At 48.0% G+C, this 19,756-nt stretch overlaps 1 protein-coding gene across 17 annotated transcripts in view; it reads left to right on the top strand.

Annotated features, from left to right (window-relative positions):
• The window catches only part of SRPK2 (SRSF protein kinase 2), a 243,025-nt gene extending 223,876 nt beyond the window's left edge, over window positions 1-19,149 (top strand). For 9 of the 17 annotated variants that reach the window (XM_033439348.2, XM_033439324.2, XM_033439315.2 and 6 more), the window contains 6 exons: window positions 227-327; window positions 442-549; window positions 5,603-5,672; window positions 6,310-6,402; window positions 6,759-6,851; window positions 17,506-19,149. In XM_033439348.2, coding sequence (XP_033295239.1) covers window positions 227-327; window positions 442-549; window positions 5,603-5,672; window positions 6,310-6,402; window positions 6,759-6,851; window positions 17,506-17,690 — 650 coding nt within the window. In that variant the 3' untranslated portion in view covers window positions 17,691-19,149. Of the gene's footprint in view, window positions 1-226; window positions 328-441; window positions 550-5,602; window positions 5,673-6,309; window positions 6,403-6,758; window positions 6,852-6,883; window positions 7,023-17,505 lie in introns of all 17 variants that reach the window. The other 8 variants (XM_033439338.2, XM_033439355.2, XM_012535225.3 and 5 more) reach the window with 4 other exon arrangements.
• The last annotated feature ends 607 nt before the right edge of the window (window positions 19,150-19,756 follow it).

Genomic DNA, 19,756 nt, shown 5'->3' with positions numbered 1-19,756 from the left:
AAAGCAGTGTCCATGGGGTCTCTGGGCAGTTTGCTCTCTTGTGAAGTATTTTCCAGAGATGGAGACCAAGAATTTAAATTCTGTTGAGTTCAACTTACAGGATTCCAGGCCTAAATGATCACCCACCGCTTTTCTAGAAAAGGACACTGTGCCCAGCAAGTATTGTGTGCACACGCGCAAACCCCTTATCCCAGGCACTAACTGTCCTGCTGTTTGCTCATGCCAGCAAAAACCCGGGCAGCCGACCTGTTGGTGAATCCCCTGGACCCACGGAATGCAGATAAAATTAGAGTTAAAATTGCCGACCTGGGAAACGCTTGTTGGGTGGTAAGTACAGTTTTCTTTCTAAAACATTTCGGTTGTGATCATGTATGAGAAGATGCTTTTTCTCTCGTTTAATGTCTGTGTTCCTCCACGGTAATGCAGTCTGTTCCCTTCCAGCATAAACACTTCACAGAAGACATCCAGACGCGTCAGTATAGATCCATAGAGGTTTTAATAGGAGCAGGTTACAGTACCCCTGCTGACATTTGGAGTACGGCGTGTATGGTAAGAACGGCCTTTGCCACTTTCCTCTGTGTAAAGGCTCCTCCTTTTAGTTCCCATGATGGGGCAGCTCCACCAGGGCCTTTGGTCGAAGCTTTCTGACGGTGAGGGTTGTCCACTGAGGGGTGGGTGAGGGGAAGGTGGCTGCCTTGGGTATCTTAAGAGACCTTCTCTGGCATGTCCTGGTGTGTGTTTTGGTTTGGTCTTGTGAGAGACGACCTCGCGAGGCCCTCTGCAGCCCGCGGCCCCGAGAATGAGAGCCCCGCTGTGGTGACAGTGACTTCAGGGAGCTCCTGTGGCTCCTGGAAGCTTGCAGATTGCGCGCGGTCCCCTCACTCAGGCCGTGGAGGAAGATGAGACGGCTGCGATTTAGGGGAAGGTCGTCTGAGCGGCTCTGACAGACCTTGTCTCCTTGCTGGAGAGAGAGGATTTCCCCACATACCAGGGTCCAACCTCTCTCCTGTTAAGCAGAGTCTAGAGACTGTTCTGGCTTACTGCTCTAGGCTGTGTCCAGCCACGTCTGAGGCACCAGCAACCGCCTGTACTGTTTGACCGAGTCTGTTCCCTTCCTTAGGCAGCTCAGCGATGGTTTTCCTCAGGGCCTCGGGATGCCTCTTGTTTCTCCAGTACGATGTAGCCATTTTCACTGCCACTTGTGTGCATCAAAAGTCTGGTTGTGTGTAAACTCTCCTCAGCCCCACCAGTGCCTCTTCTCACCTACTCCTTACCTGTGAGCCGATAAGCATGAATGGTTCCTCGTCCATAAGCCAGTTTCAGTTTCTTTCTTGGTCCTGTTTCCTGGTCGGCTTGTCACCTTCCTCTTAGTGGGCTGAGCTTTGTAGTCCTTTGTTGGAAGAGGGGATGCATGTGTCTCTTGCTTCACGTGGTGTTTCATGCTTTCCTCATTTTTTCTCCAAATTCTCCTGTGATATTTAAATGAAAGGGCATGGCATGTGTGTAAAGCTTGGTACTTGTCTTCTCACTAAAAAAACAATGCAGAATAAGTGTATTGTCTGTTATTCAAGGATTAATGTAGCACTTCTTTTGGGTGTGTCCTCTGATGCTAAAGTATAGCACTGTTAGCAAGTCGTGCTAAAACAACATGAAAATAGTGGATGTTCTGTGTTTTTCAAGTTTGCAGCCAGTATGGCCCAACAGATCTAGAACAGTGTGCCCTTCTGTTCCCATGTTGCTCTGACGGGTAATGCCAGAGAATAAGTTTAAAATTAAGTTTCTCAGTAAGTATCAAAAACTGAGCCCTTGCCTTGCTAGGTATGGACAAGGAGGGTTAAAAGAATTGGTGGACCAGATGGCTGGGCTGGCCCTGGTGGGCGGGGCTGACTTCTGAATGAGGGAGGTTATCAGAGTGGGAGGAGGGCAGGGGTCGGAGATCATGGGCCAGAGGCCAGGGGGTGTGGGGGGTGGTAGCCACTCTAGTCTTTTTTCTTTTTAATAATTCCTTTTTTTTTTTTTTTGCGGTACTCGGGCCTCTCACTGCTGTGGCCTCTCCCGTTGCGGAGCATAGGCTCCGGACGTGCAGGCTCAGTGGCCATGGCTCACGGGCCCAGCTGCTCCACGGCATGTGGGATCCTCCCGGACCGGGGCACGAACCCACGTCCCCTGCATCGGCAGGCGGACTCTCAACCACTGCGCCACCAGGGAAGCCCTAATAACTCTTTTTAAATTTAAAAAAAAAAAGAGAGAGAGAGAGAATTGGTGGACGTGTCATGGTTCCTTAGAACGCAGGGCCTGCTGTGTGGACAGGGGTGAGGCTCCCTGTGGGCGAGTCGGGGGGCAGCGGGGAGGGGGGCTGGGGGCTGGAAGCAGTGGGAGGCAGCGGCCAGGTCAGCAGAAGGGGGCGCCGTCAGCAGTGGGAGCTGCGGGGCTGTTGGATCTCAGGGTGTGGTGAGGTCAGGCCCTCCTCCTCCCCAGCAGCACAGAAGGGGCCGTGTCGGGGCTGCCCTCATTTACACTCTGCAGGCTCTTTCAGCTCTGAAATCCTGTGCTTCTAATTTGGGGTGTTGAATTTTGGTGATATAACCAGAAAAATAGGACAAGATCACAGATGTAGTCGGATAATGGCGGAGCTGTCAGTACCGTTTTATACCGGGCTCTCTGTCTGGCCTTCTGTGAGGTGAGGGTCTGTCCCTCCACACAGTCTCCTGCTGAGCCCTGCAGTTGCTGTGAACAGTGGCGTCAACGTCAAGAGCAGACTCCTGCGGAAAAGCACTTACTCCATCTCCTTTGCCTCCCAAGAAGTGGAGCATAAGGTCCCTCAGTACTTCTAGGGCTGCTTAGGAAGTTCTTGTTAATCAGTTTAAGGGTGATTTTCTGGGAGCGGGGCAAGCGTGCATCCCCACCCTCCCCCGTCCCCGGAGGCCGCGGCTGAGAGGTCGCCTCTTGTTCTTCGTAGAGAACCTGGTGCAGATGAGACGTCTTTGCCCAGCCCACCCTGCTGTTGAAGTTTAAGTCTGTAACAGTACATTAAATTCATAATACCAAGCTGTAGTAAAGCTCCAGATTGTTCTTGGTGGTAAAGCCCAGGGTTCTTTGTTATAAAGGGCATCAAATCTTACAGAGACGCTAGTGGAGCTGAGAGTGGTGGCTGGTAGCCGTGTTCACTGGTAAGTGCCTGTGCTGCGGGCAGGGAGGAGAGCTTTCACCACTGGGCAGGGGCAGCGCCGTGAGGCAGAGCAGCTGGGCTTTGTCAGGTGTTGAATCTCTTTCTCTTTTCTTGAGCTCTGGAGCCCTCCAGATGTAAGTGTGCATGATTAAAACTTACGTGTGGACCCCGGCATTGGTCGCTCTGCACTTGTGTTTCGGAGTCCCTGAATAGGCGTCTTCCCGTGAGCTCCATGGTGAGCCTCAGTCAGTGCTGTAGAGACAAGAAAAGCCAGTCTGACCCATTTCACCAAACTTCTCGGCAGTGGTCACATCACAGAAGGCATACGTGACCTTATTTTATTCAGAATGGGATACTTGACGTGGGATGATGGCATTTCAGGAAGGGGTGTATCTGGTCTCCCCAGAGCCTGAGGACAGAGGCTGGTCCAAGGGAAAGAGGGTCCTCTGAGGGGATTGGGCCGAGTACAGAGTTCCCAAGTATTAAAAATAAGCAATAATAATAGAGGTTATATTGAGAGTAACTTAACTGAGTTGAAGGCAATAATTTTTCATGGTTTCATAGTTGCCAGCATAAAAGCAAGTTGTAAAGTACAGAGACTGATGTTTTCGTTGTGGTGTGTGTTTACCCTGCCTGCTATCTGTGTCCTAGTTGTTAAGAAAAATCTCATCATGCTTCAGAGAATCAGGACCCGATAACATGGCAGGGGGAGCCTTCATCTTGCCTCTTCCTTTTTTCTTTTAAACCATTTCATTGATAGGCTTCTTCAACCTGTGTTTCCTTGGAAATACATGGGTGCTAATCAAAATGGTCATCTTTCAAAGAACACTCAGTGGACATATCTTAGTGCTAGGCTGTCAGAAGTACATACAACCAGATTGAAATGTTTTTGAACATTGATTAGAAGAGTGAGGGAGGCCCCAAGGACGGTGAAGAGCAGCTGGCGCTCTCCTGCGGCTAGATCATGCGACTTCTGGGGTCTTCTTTCTCCATTAGGGTTTCACCCTTTTCTCTTGGCTTGTGTCCCGGATGAGAAAGACGCTCCTGGCCATTCAGTGTGTCATCCACTTGTTCTCCATGGACCTGTGGCCAAATGTGAGGTGTTTTACCCTGATCTGGGATTGACCCTAGTATCTTTATTGTTTGTTGGGTGGAGCGGGGAGGCCCTGCAGCACCCAGACGACCGCCTGACGTACTCTGTGCTGAGACTGGGCACATCAGACCCAGGTCTGGCTCAGGGCAGGGATCCCGAGTTGTGAACTAGTGTTCGTCACAGGGTAGCTGGCAACGGGCTTGGCATCCCACCTCCCTCCTTTCTTAAAAAAGGAAAATACAAGGTGAAGAGATGTGGTCCTGGGCTAAGCGCGCCCAACCTGGGTTTGTGAGAGGGGCCCCACCCCAGGCAGACGAGACTTCCCCTGCGGGTGCCCGCCCACACCCTGTGATCCTGGACAGAAGTGGAGAGGGTGGGCTGCTGTGGGCGGTCTCATCGAGGTGCCCGTGGGGAGGGTGGTACCTTGAGAGGAGCGGGCGGTCCCCGGGCCACTGACCCACAGGCATCTGCAGACCTGACAGGACGGCCCCTGAGGGCCTCCAGAACAGCGAGATCTAACGCACAGGAGAAGTAAGTACGGGAAAAACCAAACACGGGATTTAGCTTGTTCTTTTTAAAACTTCTTGTAAATTCTCATTTAAAACATGTTTTCAAAAAAACATGGTATTTGATTAACAGAGCGATAGCAGTTGTCATTTTTATGCATTGTTAGCAAGTTAAAGGTCATAGTCCTGAGATAATTTTATGAACAACGGAAGTGGGCTCAGTGGCAGCGATGGGAAAGCAGTGCCCCTCCCGACCCCAGCACCCTGGTGGGGACAGCCCTGTAACCAGGAAGCCGCTCTCCTGGCCGCCCTCGGGCGGGCTGCATGGGGGTCTGGTTCCTCCTGGCCCCAGGGGACAGAGCAAGAGGGGCTTCTTTGGTTCTAGAATGTCCTTTGGTTGAGTCAGAAGTGAATGAAGTGATGATGAGTTGCTGAAAGGAGCCCCCAGTTGCTAAGACATGAAGGTCTTTGCTTCAGGAGAGCAGCCGCAGCGTGGTCCGGGGCCAGGTTAGCCTGCGGGTTGCAGCTGGGCTCTGGGGTCACACAGACCTGGACCTTAGACTGAGCCCTCGTTCTGCCGTTCAGATTAGAGTGCAGTGCTCCAGCCACGCCTGCACACGGCTGCTTCCTGCAAAGTGAAGCAGAGGTGCAAGAATATTTCTGAAGCTTCTTTGAACTTTTGGGAAGAAGAGAAAGCCTGGTGTTGAGCCCTTTCAGGAGGCTCTTTGGTTTGATTCAGATCCTCATAAAATGTAGGTCTCTTGTACCAGAAAAAGTTGCTGGCTTGGGGCCCATCTCCGTGAAGCGCTTAGCATGTCATCTGTTGTATCCTAGGCATTTGAGCTGGCAACGGGAGATTATTTGTTTGAACCGCATTCTGGGGAAGACTATTCCAGAGACGAAGGTGAGTATTGCTGCCTGCTGAGTACCTCAGTCCGGGTTTCCTGAGAGTCCTGAACTTCTGGAGAATATTGTCTTTTTGCACCGAAATAGAGCTGTGTTTTGGTTTTCAAGCACCAAATTCAGATGCTCTCCCTTTGAGCTTGAAGCCCCCTCAGCTGCAGTGACTGGGCAGAGCCTCCTGGCACCGGCGACGCTTTGGAGAGCCCTCGGGCCTCAGCCCGCCCCCGCAGGCCTGAGCCCAGCTGGCCGGGAGAGGACAGGCCGGACGAACCCGGAGCCTCTCCGTGGACCTTTTGTCCACTGATCTGCTGCCCACTTCTCTGTCCTGTTGGGGGCTGAATTTAAAACCAGGGAACTCTGGCTTGAATTCCCATCTGCAGACCTGACCATCTCCATGCTTATTTGCTTGCGATGCTGGGGTAGCCTGGGGTGAGCTGGCATCAGTCACTGTTAATGCTCCAGATGGGGCCTGAGGCCTGCCAGTCCCAGAAGCCTCTGCGTGGATGTGCTGCACACATTGTTGATTTGATTCTATCTCTGATTTTTTACTAATTTCAATTTTTTTCCCCCTCTTCTTTTATCCCATCCTTCCCTTTGCCCCTCCCATTCCCGTATCCTTTTTTTTCTCTCCTCCATAGACCACATAGCCCACATCATAGAGCTGCTAGGCAGTATCCCAAGGCACTTTGCTCTGTCTGGAAAATATTCTCGGGAATTCTTCAATCGCAGAGGTAGTACCTCTTTTTTTTGAAAAGCGCCACGATGCAGACAGAAATGGAATAGCAGCTGCTGGTTGTAGCATTAATGGTGACAAAGGCCTTTCTCCTAAATTCCAAAAGCAACCCAGCAGAATTCCTGTGCTGACTTCAGACTTGAGAAGGAGCCCCTGCCTGGCCCCGTCCTGCGGTCACCCTGTGCATCAGCTCTTCTGCGGTGCCTTGAATCTGGCCACTCGGGCAGAGCCTGTGCTCTGGCTGTTGACGCTGCGCTCTGTTTCTGTCTGCGCGGGCGATGGCAGTGTCTGCATGCAGTGTACTGATTAAATTGTCGTGTGTTTCTGTTTTGCTGGCAATGTTTCCCAATGCAGATCACATAGCATTGATCATTGAACTGCTGGGGAAAGTCCCTCGAAAATACGCTATGTTGGGGAAATATTCCAAGGAGTTTTTCACCAGAAAAGGTAACGGTATTTATGCAACACTAAATTTTCAGCATAATCCTCTCCCAAAGGAGAAATTGTGCGTTCGCGTTTGGGCAGTGGAGAAAGATCTGGACTTACCGCTGGGGGAGTCTGCTGAAGAAGGCTCTCAAGAAACAAAGAATCATCTGATACCTGTGGAATAAGAATTTTGTAAGAGAACAATCTTCCGAAAATCCTTTGACCTCCTCCACACCTCTCCTTTATGCTAAGCACCAATTCATGTATTCAAGTATTTATAAAAGAGGTTAAATGATTTTTAGAAAGCAGCTAGGCTTACCTTTCCATTTTGCACATTGTTCCTGGAACCAGAGTGTTTTTGCAGTGGAGCAGAGGTGGCCTAGAGACTGGACTTCATGACTGTCCATCTGCGTCCTGTTGCATGTGTCTGAGCTGTTTCTATAGGGGTGTGGGCCTGTGAAGTCCTGTGTGCCTCACATTCTTATCAATCAGATGCTCTTCTCCCAGTGCATTACCTCACACTGTACTACTGTAGGTGATTTATTTTAATATTGCAGTTCTCGTTGATCTTCCTTGGCATGACCTAGAACAACTCTCTTTGCCCTGTGTAGTCCCTAGTGAGTGATCAATTTTTTAAAAACACCCAAAAGCCCCGGGGAATTTATTTTTACAGAGCCCTTCCCCAATGCCATAGTCTTTGATGTGAGCATAGATAGTCCTCTGAACTCATGTTTTTCCAGCTTTGATTTGGAGGGGGGGTGTGTGTGTGCTGCAATTCCCGTTAAAAAAGAACTGTTTAAAGTTGATGTGAGCGGGACATGGAGTTTCTAGAAATTTCTGCAAGTACTAGATACTCTATCTCCCCTGCTTTAACCAAATTTGGAAAACCAATTTGACTTTTTACTTTCCTGTGAGATAAGGAATTCTTGTAGAGTAATAACCTTTTATGATATACTGTGGTGATGTTCAGCTAACCAGTGCTGTCTTACCCCTTAAAGTCCATCTCCCCATGAATGCATGAGGCCTGAGAGCGAACCATGCCAAGACAGTGGTTTCTTGCTCACGTACTCTGAGCGTGTTGACCACAACTCTTAGGTTTTTTGGGAGCACCCAGTGGGTAACCTCTGAAATATGTAACTGGATGCAGTATCTTGTTATTTCCTTTTTAAGGCTCATCAGAGGAAAAAAAAAATTGTCAAGGAAAAATGTTCTTCAGACACGTATTAATTTTCGTTCTGAGACTCTGGTCTTCGAGTCTGGGTCACTTAAGCAGCTACAGGGGTCCCCCGCCACACCCAGACTCTCACGCAGTCTCAAGTCGTGCTCGGGGCAGCGTGTTCAGTGGCACAGCTGGGGCTGGAGCGTGCTGGGGGGCTGGGCACGGCGTGTCACGTCGTCTCCGCGGCTGTCGGCGGGGGTGACTTCCAGTGAGTGCATCCTTGATACAAGGAGGCGTGAGAGGATGTCTGCACCACGCGGTGCGTTAGGAACTGTTTCCGTTATTGGTAAAGCAGAATTATAAACAGGATAACGCTGTGCACATTGTGAACTGGTCAGCAGTATGACTGAGAGAGTGGGCTGTTTCCTAGGAAATTTCCAGAAAATGTTATTTGAACATAGTTGAAGCAAGGGAAAGCTCTGGATTATTTTGGCCTGGGATGGTGTGGCTTGGGGAGTCGTGTTTATTTTAATCAAAGCAGACTTCTTCTTCCACATTTCAGAATGTTTTCAGAGCCCATGGGAGATGGCCTGGGCCTCAGGAGGACTTGGCTGGTAGATGAGCTGCCCCCAGCCATAGCTTGCACCATTGTCAGGTGGGGAGGGCGGCCAGGAGCTAGCAGCCTGGTCTGTCAGGCAAGTAGCAGTGTTGGCCTGCGGGTGCCCTGGAGGGGAAGGGGGAGGGCCCAGGAGGGCTCTGGACCACAGCCCCTGATCCTCCAGCAAAGTGGGCTGTGGGAGCCTCACTCCTCGCCCCAGGCATCAGGCGTGGTGAGGGCCAGCAGCCAGCAAAGGCACACAAGGAGTGTTCCTTTACTCGTGCTGCTGCCGCCCTTTCCTCTGTAGCGAGGAGGCCGTGTAGGGTGGCTGGGCTCTGCCGTCTCTGTCCGTTGTCTGTGGGTGAGGAACCAGTACTGTGCATGGTGGCGAAGAAGTTGAAAAGGAACCAGGGTGGGGCGGGCCCTGAGTGGTGAGAAGGTGGAGTCAGGCAAATGATTTGAAGGTACCCCTGCTGGCAGCCTGTGGTCAGCGTTGCTCGTGGAGATGGCTGCTCTGCGACTCTGGCTCCTGTCAGGCTTTGCCCCTGGTCTGAGCTGCAGGGACTGGGGCAACGCCTGCCGAGTCCCAGCCCAGAGACGGCGGTGCGCCTGGGGCCCTCTCCTCATCCCACCTGTGGGGCTCCTTCCCCGGACTTGATGAGCGATGCCTGGGGGACTGATGTCGGCGGGTGGTTGGTTCCAGCTCACAGCTCTCTGTCCTGGGTCCCTCATGCTGGAGGGCGGCTTTCACACTGGCCTTTCCATAAGCGCCCTGCTCCTCGGGCAAGTGGACCACTGCCTTTGCCCAGATGGGAGTGTAAAGTGCTTGCACAGGCCCTTGCTGCTCCATCGCCACGTTGTTATGCATGTGTGCTGTAGGGGCTGTGTGCGTGGGCTCTTTTTTGAGGAGCTTGTTTGAAGGTGGCCTGTGGAACTGAAGTGCATCTGGCATCCTTGGTAGAGACAGGCCGACAACACGTGGACTTGCGTTACTGTGGTGACTGGAGTCCTTTTTTCCTTCCTTTGGATGATTAGGCAAGAAATCCCCTAAAACGACTGGGAATTGGGGCTTAAGTTCTCTCCTGATGATTGTTTGTTTATGGTAACTGTGGAACTCAAAAGGGATTTAGGGTTTTCACAGAAGTCTCGGGAATAGTACGACGACGAATGAGGGCCTGTCCTGAAGTCGATTTCACCATGTCCCTTGGGATGAGGGGAGTGATGGTTGCATTAAAAATGTGTTTTGGCATTGCCTCCCCATAAAGGGGGTGAATACACGTTTTGGAAATAATGGGCTCTTAAGTGTATCCATTTAAATTTTTTCTAAAATACCTTTGTGCCAGAACCGATAGAGAAAGGTGACATTGAAAACGGCTTTTCTGTTGCTTACACCATGTTGGCGAGCGGCGGGAAGGGCGGGGGGGGGGGGGGGGCTGAGCGGCAGGCTTTCCTGCTCTACACTCTCCTGGGTGGGAAGCAGGCTTCATCCCCACTCTGAGGCCAGGGAAGGGGAGCAGGGTCTGTGCATTAAAGCTAAAATCAAGTGCAGCTGAGTGGCGTCTTCTTGCTTACAGCTCAGGGTAAAATGACCGCTACTAGTTTAAATTATTTCTTGGCCAGGCGTTTTATTAAAATTGAGCTGGATTTTTGTGACTGGGAATATAATTACTGTTCTCACCCTGTTGGGGTTTAATCTGCTGCTCATTCTTTTGGGTGTGGGCATTAGCCACCAAGATCTTTAAGGAGAGCCATCTTGGTCAGGGTGTCAGGGTGTGGCCCAACAGCAGTAAGCACGTCTGTGGATTTTGTCCCTACGCTGTCCTGCTGTGGCCTGAGTGGTCCCTCCAAACCCGTTCCTGACCCCGTAAAGGTGACAGTGTTAGGAGCGGGGCTGTTGGAAGGCGTGTAAAGGCATGGGTGGCGTGTGAAGGCATGGGTGGCGTGTGAAGGCATGGGTGGCGGTAGTGCCTTACGGAGAGACACAGAGAGCTCGCTAGCCCCTCCGCCACCTGAGGACACAGGAGATCTCTGAGCTGGAAGAGGGCCCTCACCTGCCTATGCTGGCGCCCTGCCTCCAGGACTGTGGGAAGTGAATTTGTTGCTTGTAAGCTCCCTAGTCAGTCATATTTTGTGATAGCAGCCTGAACGGACTAAGACGCAAACCCGGGGAAGTGTCCCAGCCCTCAGCTGATGGCGAGAAAAACAGTACAGCCAGGAGCACGCCTTACTATGCCGCCGAGCAGATGTTCTGCGGAGCCATCAGTAGCCATCATTTTAGTAGAAGTTGCTGTACTGAGAATGGAAGTATGAGAGGAGACAGTTAACTTTAAAAAGGAAAAACTACTTGATTCTAGATGAGGGCGTTGAGTGTATTGTAATATATGTGAGCGATAGTATGTGTCAGACCAAAGACCTCTTGAATACAGTGGAGAATTTCAGAGCATGCAAGAAACTTCTGTGTAGCCAAAGGAGTACATTTGCAGGGGACGGCATCAGGATAAGTGGTGTCCAGTAGAAGATGAGGAAAAGTGTAGGAGGGGGTGAGAACAGAGGGTGAAACTCAGGAGCTGGATTTTTCGTTTCGTTTCGTTTTGTTTTGGCCACACCGCACGCTGCTTGTGGGATCTTAGTTCCCTGACTGGGGATCAAACCTGTGCCCTCAACAGTGAGAGTGTGGAGTCCCAGCCGGTGGACCGCCAGGGAAATCCCAGGAGCTGGGTTTTAAAAGAGGCACTATTCTTAATTTTTAATGTTGAGATGAAACTTGTTAGAATGATTTTAACTTAGCTCCAGAATTACCTAAAAAGCAACTGATACTCTTATTTCTGTGAAGAGAAAAGCCCCTCTGTGGCGTTTGGCCCATACAGGGTAGGATGGTCACTGCCCCACTTGATTTTCATGGCTTCAAGTTTAAAACCTTCTTGGTCATAGCATTTCCACGCGACGTAGGCAGTGAAGACAGGCAGATTGCACACGTGGGCTTAGAGCAGTGTGTGAACTTGAGGGGTGTCTGGCCTGGAAATGCTGGGGAGGAAGGACGCAGGCCTCAGCTAGGCCTCACTCTGTCCTGTAGGAGCTGTACGCCGAGATGGGCCTGCGGGGAAGTGTGAGCTGGGCCGATCTCCACGGGAGCTGGATTCTGGAGAGAACTAGTAAAGTTTCTTCATACTAGTGACTCTCAAAACTTTTAAAACATAAACTGCTTTAACTCTCATTTTAACTGAAGCACTAATTCTGTGCTATAAGAGGTCTGGTTTTCCCTCTCTGTGATAAACTCTCTCTCAGAAGCTGAGCTCCGTGCGAGCAGGGGCTCCGTCTGCTTCCTTTCCTGCCTGCTGCCCGGAGCCCAGGTTGGGGGGTGGTGCCTGGTGAAGGTGGCTCCCTGCCGACTTAGTACATTTGAAAGCCTTCACCTGAGTCCAGTCTGTGTTTTATTTATTTTTTATTTTTTTTAATAATTTATTATTATTAATTTTGGCTGCGTTGGGTCTTCATTGCTGTGCGCGGGCTTTTCTCTAGTTGTGGTGAGTGGGGACTACTCTTCGTTGCAGTGCATGGGCTTCTCATTGCGGTGGCTTCTCTTGTTGTGGAGCACGGGCTCTAGGTGCACGGGCTTCAGTAGTTGTGGCTCTCAGGCACTAGAGTGCAGGCTCAGTAGTTGTGGCTCTCGGGCACTAGAGCGCAGGCTCAGTAGTTGTGGCTCTCGGGCTCTAGAGTGCAGGCTCAGTAGTTGTGGCGCATGGGCTTAGTTGCTCTGAGGCATTTGGGATCTTCCCGGACCAGGGCTTGAACCCGTGTCCTCTGCATTGGTGGGCAGATTCTTAACCACTGCGCCGCCGGGGAAGCCCCCAGGCTTTGTTTCAGATGGAAGTCTTTGTGAGCTAGGAGCGGGGCGGTGGCTGACCCTCGGTGCTGGGACAGTCCTAGTAACGCCCGTCGTCCTGGCATCACTGACGGCAGGCTCACTCTGCCCCGGGTCCCTGCTTGGAGGCTGCGTGAGAGGCCTCCCCGGAGAGTTGTGGTGGAGATAGTGTGTGATAGTGACCGTGCTGCAGCCTGGAGGCTGGCTGTAGTGACACAGAACACACAGCAAAGTATGTGGGGAATAACAGACCACGAGCCACAGCCGGGAGTAGCTTTGAATTACTGTTTTACTCATTCAAACTTGAGCATGTGGTGCAAAAAAACCCACAAAAAACAATGAAATTGCTGTAACAGGTTCAGGTAAATTCTATTACAGTTCATCCCATTTATTCCTATCATTTAGTATGAGCTCCTCAGTAGTGAGATGTTTGTTTTTACTGCATCCTTTAACACAGCATTGGAGTTCTTTTTTTTTTTTTTTTTTTTTTTTTTGCGGTACGTGGGCCTCTCACTGTTGTGGCCTCTCCCGTTGCGGAGCACAGGTTCTGGACGCGCAGGCTCAGCGGCCATGGCTCACGGGCCCAGCCGCTCTGCGGCATGTGGGATCCTCCCGGACCAGGCCACGAACCCTTGTCCTCTGCATCGGCAGGCGGACTCTAAACCACTGCACCACCAGGGAAGCCCTGGAATTCTTTTAAAGTTATTTTGTTGTATGCTTTGTGCCAGTTTTTCAGTAACAGTTTTCCTGAGGTGTGATCTACACAGCATACAATTTACCCTTTCAAAGTGTGCCATTCAGTAGTTTTTAGAATATTCACACAGCTATGCAACCATTACCAGTCTCTGAGTTTAGAACATTTTTGTTACCTCACAAAGAAACTCTGGGCCCATTAGCACTCACTTTCCATCCCCCTACCTCAGCCCCTGGCAACCCTGATCTACTTTCTGTCTCTATGAATTTGCCTCTTCTGGATTGTTCATATAAATGGAATCATGCAATATGTCGATTTTTGTGATGGCCTGTTTCATTTACTCTAGTGCTTTCCAAGTTTGTCCATGTGGTAGCATGAATCAATACTCCATTCTTTTTACGTATGGATAGACTGCGTCAGGTTTCTCCGTCAGTTGATGGACATTTGGGTTGTTTCCGGGTTTTGGCTATTATGAATAACGCTGCTGGAACATCAGTGTACACGTTTTGTGTGGACATAATGTTGTCATTTCTCTTGAATGCACATGTTGTGATACTTGAATTACAAAGGTTTTTAATTTTGATGAAGTCCAATTTTCTGTTTCTTGTTTTTGTTACTTGTGCTTTTGATATCGCATCTAAGAAACCATTGCCTACTTCAAGGTCATGAAAATTTATCCTTCCAAAAATTTATGGTTCTAGCTCTTAGGTCTAGGATCTATTTTATGTGTGGGAGGTACGGTTTAATACAGATCTTAACTTCAAATATTTACCTACATGTACTTTGTAGGAATATGTTCAAATTTCTTGTGTTTTTTTGTCTTGCTTTGTACCTGTATTTATTGATAGGTTTCCTTTCTATGTGTATGCTATTGAAATTTGTCCTAATTTATTTCATTTCATGGTTTCTTGTTACCAGGAGTTACAGTACCAGGATTTCCCTTTATCGTCCCCCATGTGTGGTGTAAAACCTCATATGCTTGTGTGTGTAATTCTGGAATGCTGTAATTTCATAGTCAATATAATACATTTTCCTTCACCAATCACTTAATATTCAAGAGGAGTATAATGCAAGTACTTAACTTTTTTCCTTACAGAGCACCCTGATGACCTGAGGCTGGCATGTAGCGTGGCCTTCCCGAGCCTTTACTCCGGGGGAGGGGCCCTCCTTCAGGGCCCCTCCCTGTCAGCCTTTCCTGATCCTTCAGGGTGATTCTGCCCCCTCCCCCCCGGAGTGGGTCAGGAAGCCTGAGAGGCAGCTGTCCATCTGGCCTTGCTGGTGTCTGGGTGGCCTGCGTGTGGGTGAGAGCTGACGCCGAGGGAAGGTTAAGTATTACTCAGTATTCTTTAGGAAAGAAAAGCTGGAAACGGTTTAAAAAGTAAAGACTGTCACAACCAAGTGGTTCGTTATTGGCACAATTTGTTTCAACAAAACACATCTTGGTATATTTTCCTAAGGGAAAAAAATGTCAAGGTAAAAGCTACTTGTACAATAGGACAAATAGGAAAAAATTGTTTTTAAAACGTTGTGCCATCTGGTTATTTTATTTTTGTTTTATACGTGGTGGGAGTGGAGGTGGCTGTGTTTCTTGTGTGTTATGGGCCAGTCTGGAGTTGGTAAATGGACTTGAAGCCCTTACTCGTCAGAGGAACCTGTTCTTGGCGTTTCTAGCAATAGACGCACAAGTTTGGGAGCTTAGGGTTTGTTTTTAAATAACCTTTATCAACTTTTATAAGACAGCGTTTCTTCTTATCATGGAATTGAACATGAGAAGTTGTGCATATGATCATAGGGCCGAGGCGAGTTTATTTCGTCTTTCTTGGCATTATAGAGTTTTTCCACCTATCTCCATGATCCACGTATTGGTTCTTTTTAAAGACAGTGCACTATTCTGTTATATTGCAGTATTATTATGTATTCAGTATCTTGGTATTTAGGACTGCTCTGCATACTGCATATTTTCCTATTACAGACAGTATCTTTTCACGTACAGTTTTTTGTGTGGGATTACCTGGTCAAAAGTGCGTCAGATGTTTTAGGATTTCCTTTGGAATCGCTTTTATCAGTTTATCGGGGCGGCTAGTTCGGTATAGCTTTCCAGCCTTTGTATTCTTTTCATCACTGTTATTACGTAGATTTTAAGGCACCTGTCATGGTAAAGCGTCTGTCTTTTCATGGAAGGTTTGTACTCTGTTGCCTATGTACGGAGTTTAGTATATCTGAGAACTGCATCCTCAGGATGTTCTGAGCGGGTCTGAGCAGACCGAGCTCGGCAGTTGCTCTCATTTGCAAACCTGGCGAGCGTTTATTCCAGGTCAGAATAACATTCTCCACCCACGGAGCTGGTTTCACCATGTTGCGTGTGTGCTCTCTTAGTTTGCTCTAACCTCACCCTGGTGAGATGAGCGGTTACTATAAAATCAATAGAGCTTCACTAGAGACAATGCAGAACGAGAAAGAAACAACTTTTAAACAAAGCTGGTGTCTCAGAGCACCTGCTTTCCATCTTTATGGGCACTTTGAAAATTACTCCTGGGATTGTATGTGGAACACAGTTTTGACTAACGTTACTACTAAGCACGTTACCATACACTTGCCCACACGTTACTGAGTGCTGTTACCTACTCCTCGTCAAGTGGGTGTACCGTGGCTGGCTGTGTTTTTGACCACCATTCTCCGATGACTGAGCACTTGTAATTTTGTGAGTGTATGTGATTTTGCAGTGAGCATAGTTTGGGGGCACGGCGGGTGGGTGGGTGCCAGGGTTTATCTCCTTAGGTGGGGTCCCTACGGCGGGGATTTCTGGGTTACAGGGGTGAACGGTCAGTGGTCGCTCCCACTCGTTCTCACGGGGACTGTGTTTTCTGCTGGCAGAGGGAACACTGTCTCCTCTAAGGTGGCGGGCCCACCTGCCTCGGGACAATAGACCTGGCCTGCAGCCTCCACACTTAACTCTGTCCCCCGTCTTTACCTGGGAGCCAGGAACTTACTTAACACCCGGTCCCTTGCACGAGAAATACCTTCTAGTGATTTCTGTATTCAGAATTGTGTGCACATCGTCATGACTACTCTGTAGACAGACCAGTTCATAAGAACCCAGGTTGGAAGAGTGTAGGCCCAAAGGAGAAGTCATCCTGGGGTGGATTACCAGTCGTTTTTTCCTTTGTTTTCGTAATTGTCTGTGATACCCTTTTATCTTCTTTATGACTAAAGAAGCAGGAGGGGTGTGTATCTACACTGGGTTGAATAGCTGGGTGGAGCAGACCTGGCCTCCTGAGAAGACCTTTGTGAGCCCTGGACTGACCCTCTGTCAGTGCGCCGCGTGTACAAACCCCCTCGTTGGTGAGGTTACAGCAGGTGCCAGCGGAGAGAGGAACTGGCCTCTGTGTGAGGGTGTCCGTTGTCGGCGGCTTGGGCCCCAGGACGAGGGGAGCCGCGGGGCAGACGGAGGAGGCCTCTCGGTGCGCGGCTCCTGTGAACAGACAGAGGAGACGAGTCATTCTCCCTGACCATCCTCCTGTCCTTTTGGCAGTTTGACTTTAAAAGTAACTTTTTTTCCTATTGCGAACAAGGCTGTTATAGTTCGTGGACCGTTTATGAGCTTGTCAGTCACTCTGTCAGGGCTGCTCATAACCCCCACTTTTCATACTGCAGTTAGCACATTTTGAAAAGTATAACTTCAGGCTTTATAAATTGATGTCCTGATAGCTTAGATTTTACAACAAATGTGTGGAGATGAATGCTATTTGATGTGGGCTGGCTCTAGGGCTGTGCTGTCCAGTACAGTCGCCACTAGCTATTTGTGGCTATATTTAAACTTAAACTTCTGTTCCTTAGTTGCGCTCACCCCGTTCTGAGCGCTCAGTAGCCACATTGAGCTGGCAGCAACCATACTGGACAGCACCTATACCGATGAAGTACACCTCTACTGTCACTACTGTCAGGTTCTCTTGAATAGCGCTCTTCCAGAGGAAAATGGTAAGCTGCAGAAAAAATGGTCCGAGGAGTTTAAATAGCATGTATCTTAAAGCTTTTCCTAAACAAATTGCGAAGAATCCCAAGTTGGGGAGAGTGCCTCGGTCAGTCTCTGCAAATGAAAATATTCTGGGCGTCCTCAGCATGCTCTGCTTATTTAAGGAAACTTGGAGCTGATAAAAATGAATTCTTCCTTTTTAAATGAAGCCTTGTTTATATTCACCAAGCTTACTTGAAATGTGACATTTTCGTCTGTGGGAAAGCTGGCCTCTGTTGTCATGTAGTGTTGAGCAGGTAGGTATCTGCTTCATTGTAAAGAACCCGGCTGGACCAACAATGGGAAATGCACAGTTGGAGCTTTCTTGACATGCCTGTTTTTCCCTGTAGGAGAGCTGCGGCACATCACCAAGCTGAAGCCCTGGAGCCTCTTTGATGTACTTGTGGAAAAGTATGGTTGGCCCCATGAAGATGCTGCACAGTTTACAGATTTCCTGATCCCAATGTTAGAAATGGTTCCAGAAAAACGAGCCTCAGCGGGCGAATGCCTTCGGCACCCTTGGTTGAATTCTTAGCAGATTCTGCACACACGCATTCTGAGCTGGCACATGTTGTCCAGTGCATTGGCCCTAAAGGGGGACTCTCGTTCTTAACAGGATTACAAGTGAGCTGGCTTCATCCTCAGACCTTTTATTTTGCTTTGAGGTACTGTCGTTTGACATTTTGCTTTTTTGTGCACTGTGATCCTGGGGAAGGGCAGTGTTTTGTCTTCAGCTTAGTAGTTACTGACCCACTTTACTTCTGGAAACAATAACATGTCTCTAAGCATTGTTTCTTGTGTTGTGTGACATTCAAATGTCAATTTTTTTTGAACGAAGAATACTTTCCTCCTTGTGTTTTGGCAGGTTTTGTAACTATTTATGAAGAAGTATTTTAGCTGAGTACTATATAATTTACAATCTTAAGAAATTATCAAGTTGGAACCAAGAAATAGCAAGGAAATGTACAATTTGATCTTCTGGCAAAGGGACATCATTCCTGTATTATAGTGTATGTAAATGCACCCTGTAAATGTTAATTTCCATTAAATATGGGATGGGGACTCAAATTTCAGAAAAGCTACCCAGTCTTGAGTGCTTTGTAGCCTAAGTTGCATGTAATGGACTTTAACTGCTCCGAGGAGTTGTGCAAACTTTTCATTCCGTGACAGTCCTTTTGCATTGGATTTTAAACAACTGGCTCTGGGTTATATCATTCCCTATATGGCACTTTATACAAAGAAAAGACATGCTTCTCATTCTAAACTACGTATTATAGTTTAGCACTCCCATTCACATTTTTGCATATTTTAAATTAAAGGTACTTTTAAGGAAAAAGAGCAGTTTCCCTTTAAAAATGTGGTAGCCTGGTACCATGTGGTGTTGCCTCCTCCAAGCCCTGTAAGTTAAACTCTACATAGATTAAATTGGACAAGAGAAACATGTTCAGTGTGTGGAGTGAAAAAATATATTTTTTTGGAAAAGCTTGCTCGTGTTTGTCTAGAACCAAGGTATGATATGTACAATTTGCAGTGCAGTGGGCAGAATACTAACATCTCAGAGGTAACAGGGATTGCATTCATTCCAGGGACAGTTTCGTGTGTGGCTACAACACATTTTACTAGCTTTTTCATTGTCTTTCCATGCGTTGAAGTTGAGAAAATGATTTTTTCCCTTTGCAGATTGCACACAATTTTGTTTATGCATTTCCTTAAAACTGTAGAATCCAGAACACAGACCATAGTAGGCAATACAATTTTAGAATGTAATATATAGAGGTACATTTAGCCTCTTTTAGAAATCAATGGATTGAATTTTGTTTGTTTTACATTCCTCAAGGTGCCTCGTTTTTCTTGACTTTGTCCATTAACATTTATCCATATGCCTTTGCAATAACTAGATTGTGAAAAGTTAACAAGTGTTGTAACAATAATCCGTTGTTTGAGGTGCTTGCAGTTGTCTTAAAAATTAAAGTGTTTTGGGTTTCTTTTCCAGACATTGCCTTGGTCATTGGCCTATATTTGAAGCGATAGAATCAATAAACATTTGCTATCCTTTCAATGCAGTGTAACCAGAACGAAAGGAAGTATCAGCATTCCTGTAGCAGGAAAGGTAGTTGTAGAACATGCATTAAGGCTTAATACGAGGAAAACATTCATTGTTTTGTAAGGGTAGGATATGGATCTAGAAAAGATGCTGTAGTATAGATCCATTACCTAGAATTTCTGTGAACCTTTTTCATTCACGTTTCATCAAAAACATACTAGTTACATTTTGTTTGCGCATTGTCAGTTTTCTTCTTTTTTAACAGTATTCACTGTGAGGGAACAAGACACGTAATCCTCTTAGGAGTTAGCATTAGATCATATCGCTGTGAGGTGGAAGATACCATTCATTTATGAAATGTGCATGCTAAGTTTTTCTTCTGAGGCTGTAGGTGACCTTGTAGGTTCCGTGAAAGATAGTGGCTGTAGACCAGTGATGCCATCCACAATTTGCACAGGAACCATTCTCACGAGAACCACGGAGTTCACGTATGTCTTCCCTAAGTCCATAAGAATTTTTATCAGGGTTATGGCACACTTGAATGAAATTTGTCTAAT

This window comes from Orcinus orca, chromosome 9, assembly GCF_937001465.1.
Source record: "Orcinus orca chromosome 9, mOrcOrc1.1, whole genome shotgun sequence".
Lineage (NCBI taxonomy): Eukaryota > Metazoa > Chordata > Mammalia > Artiodactyla > Delphinidae > Orcinus > Orcinus orca.
This window is presented reverse-complemented; position numbering and strand designations above follow the sequence as displayed.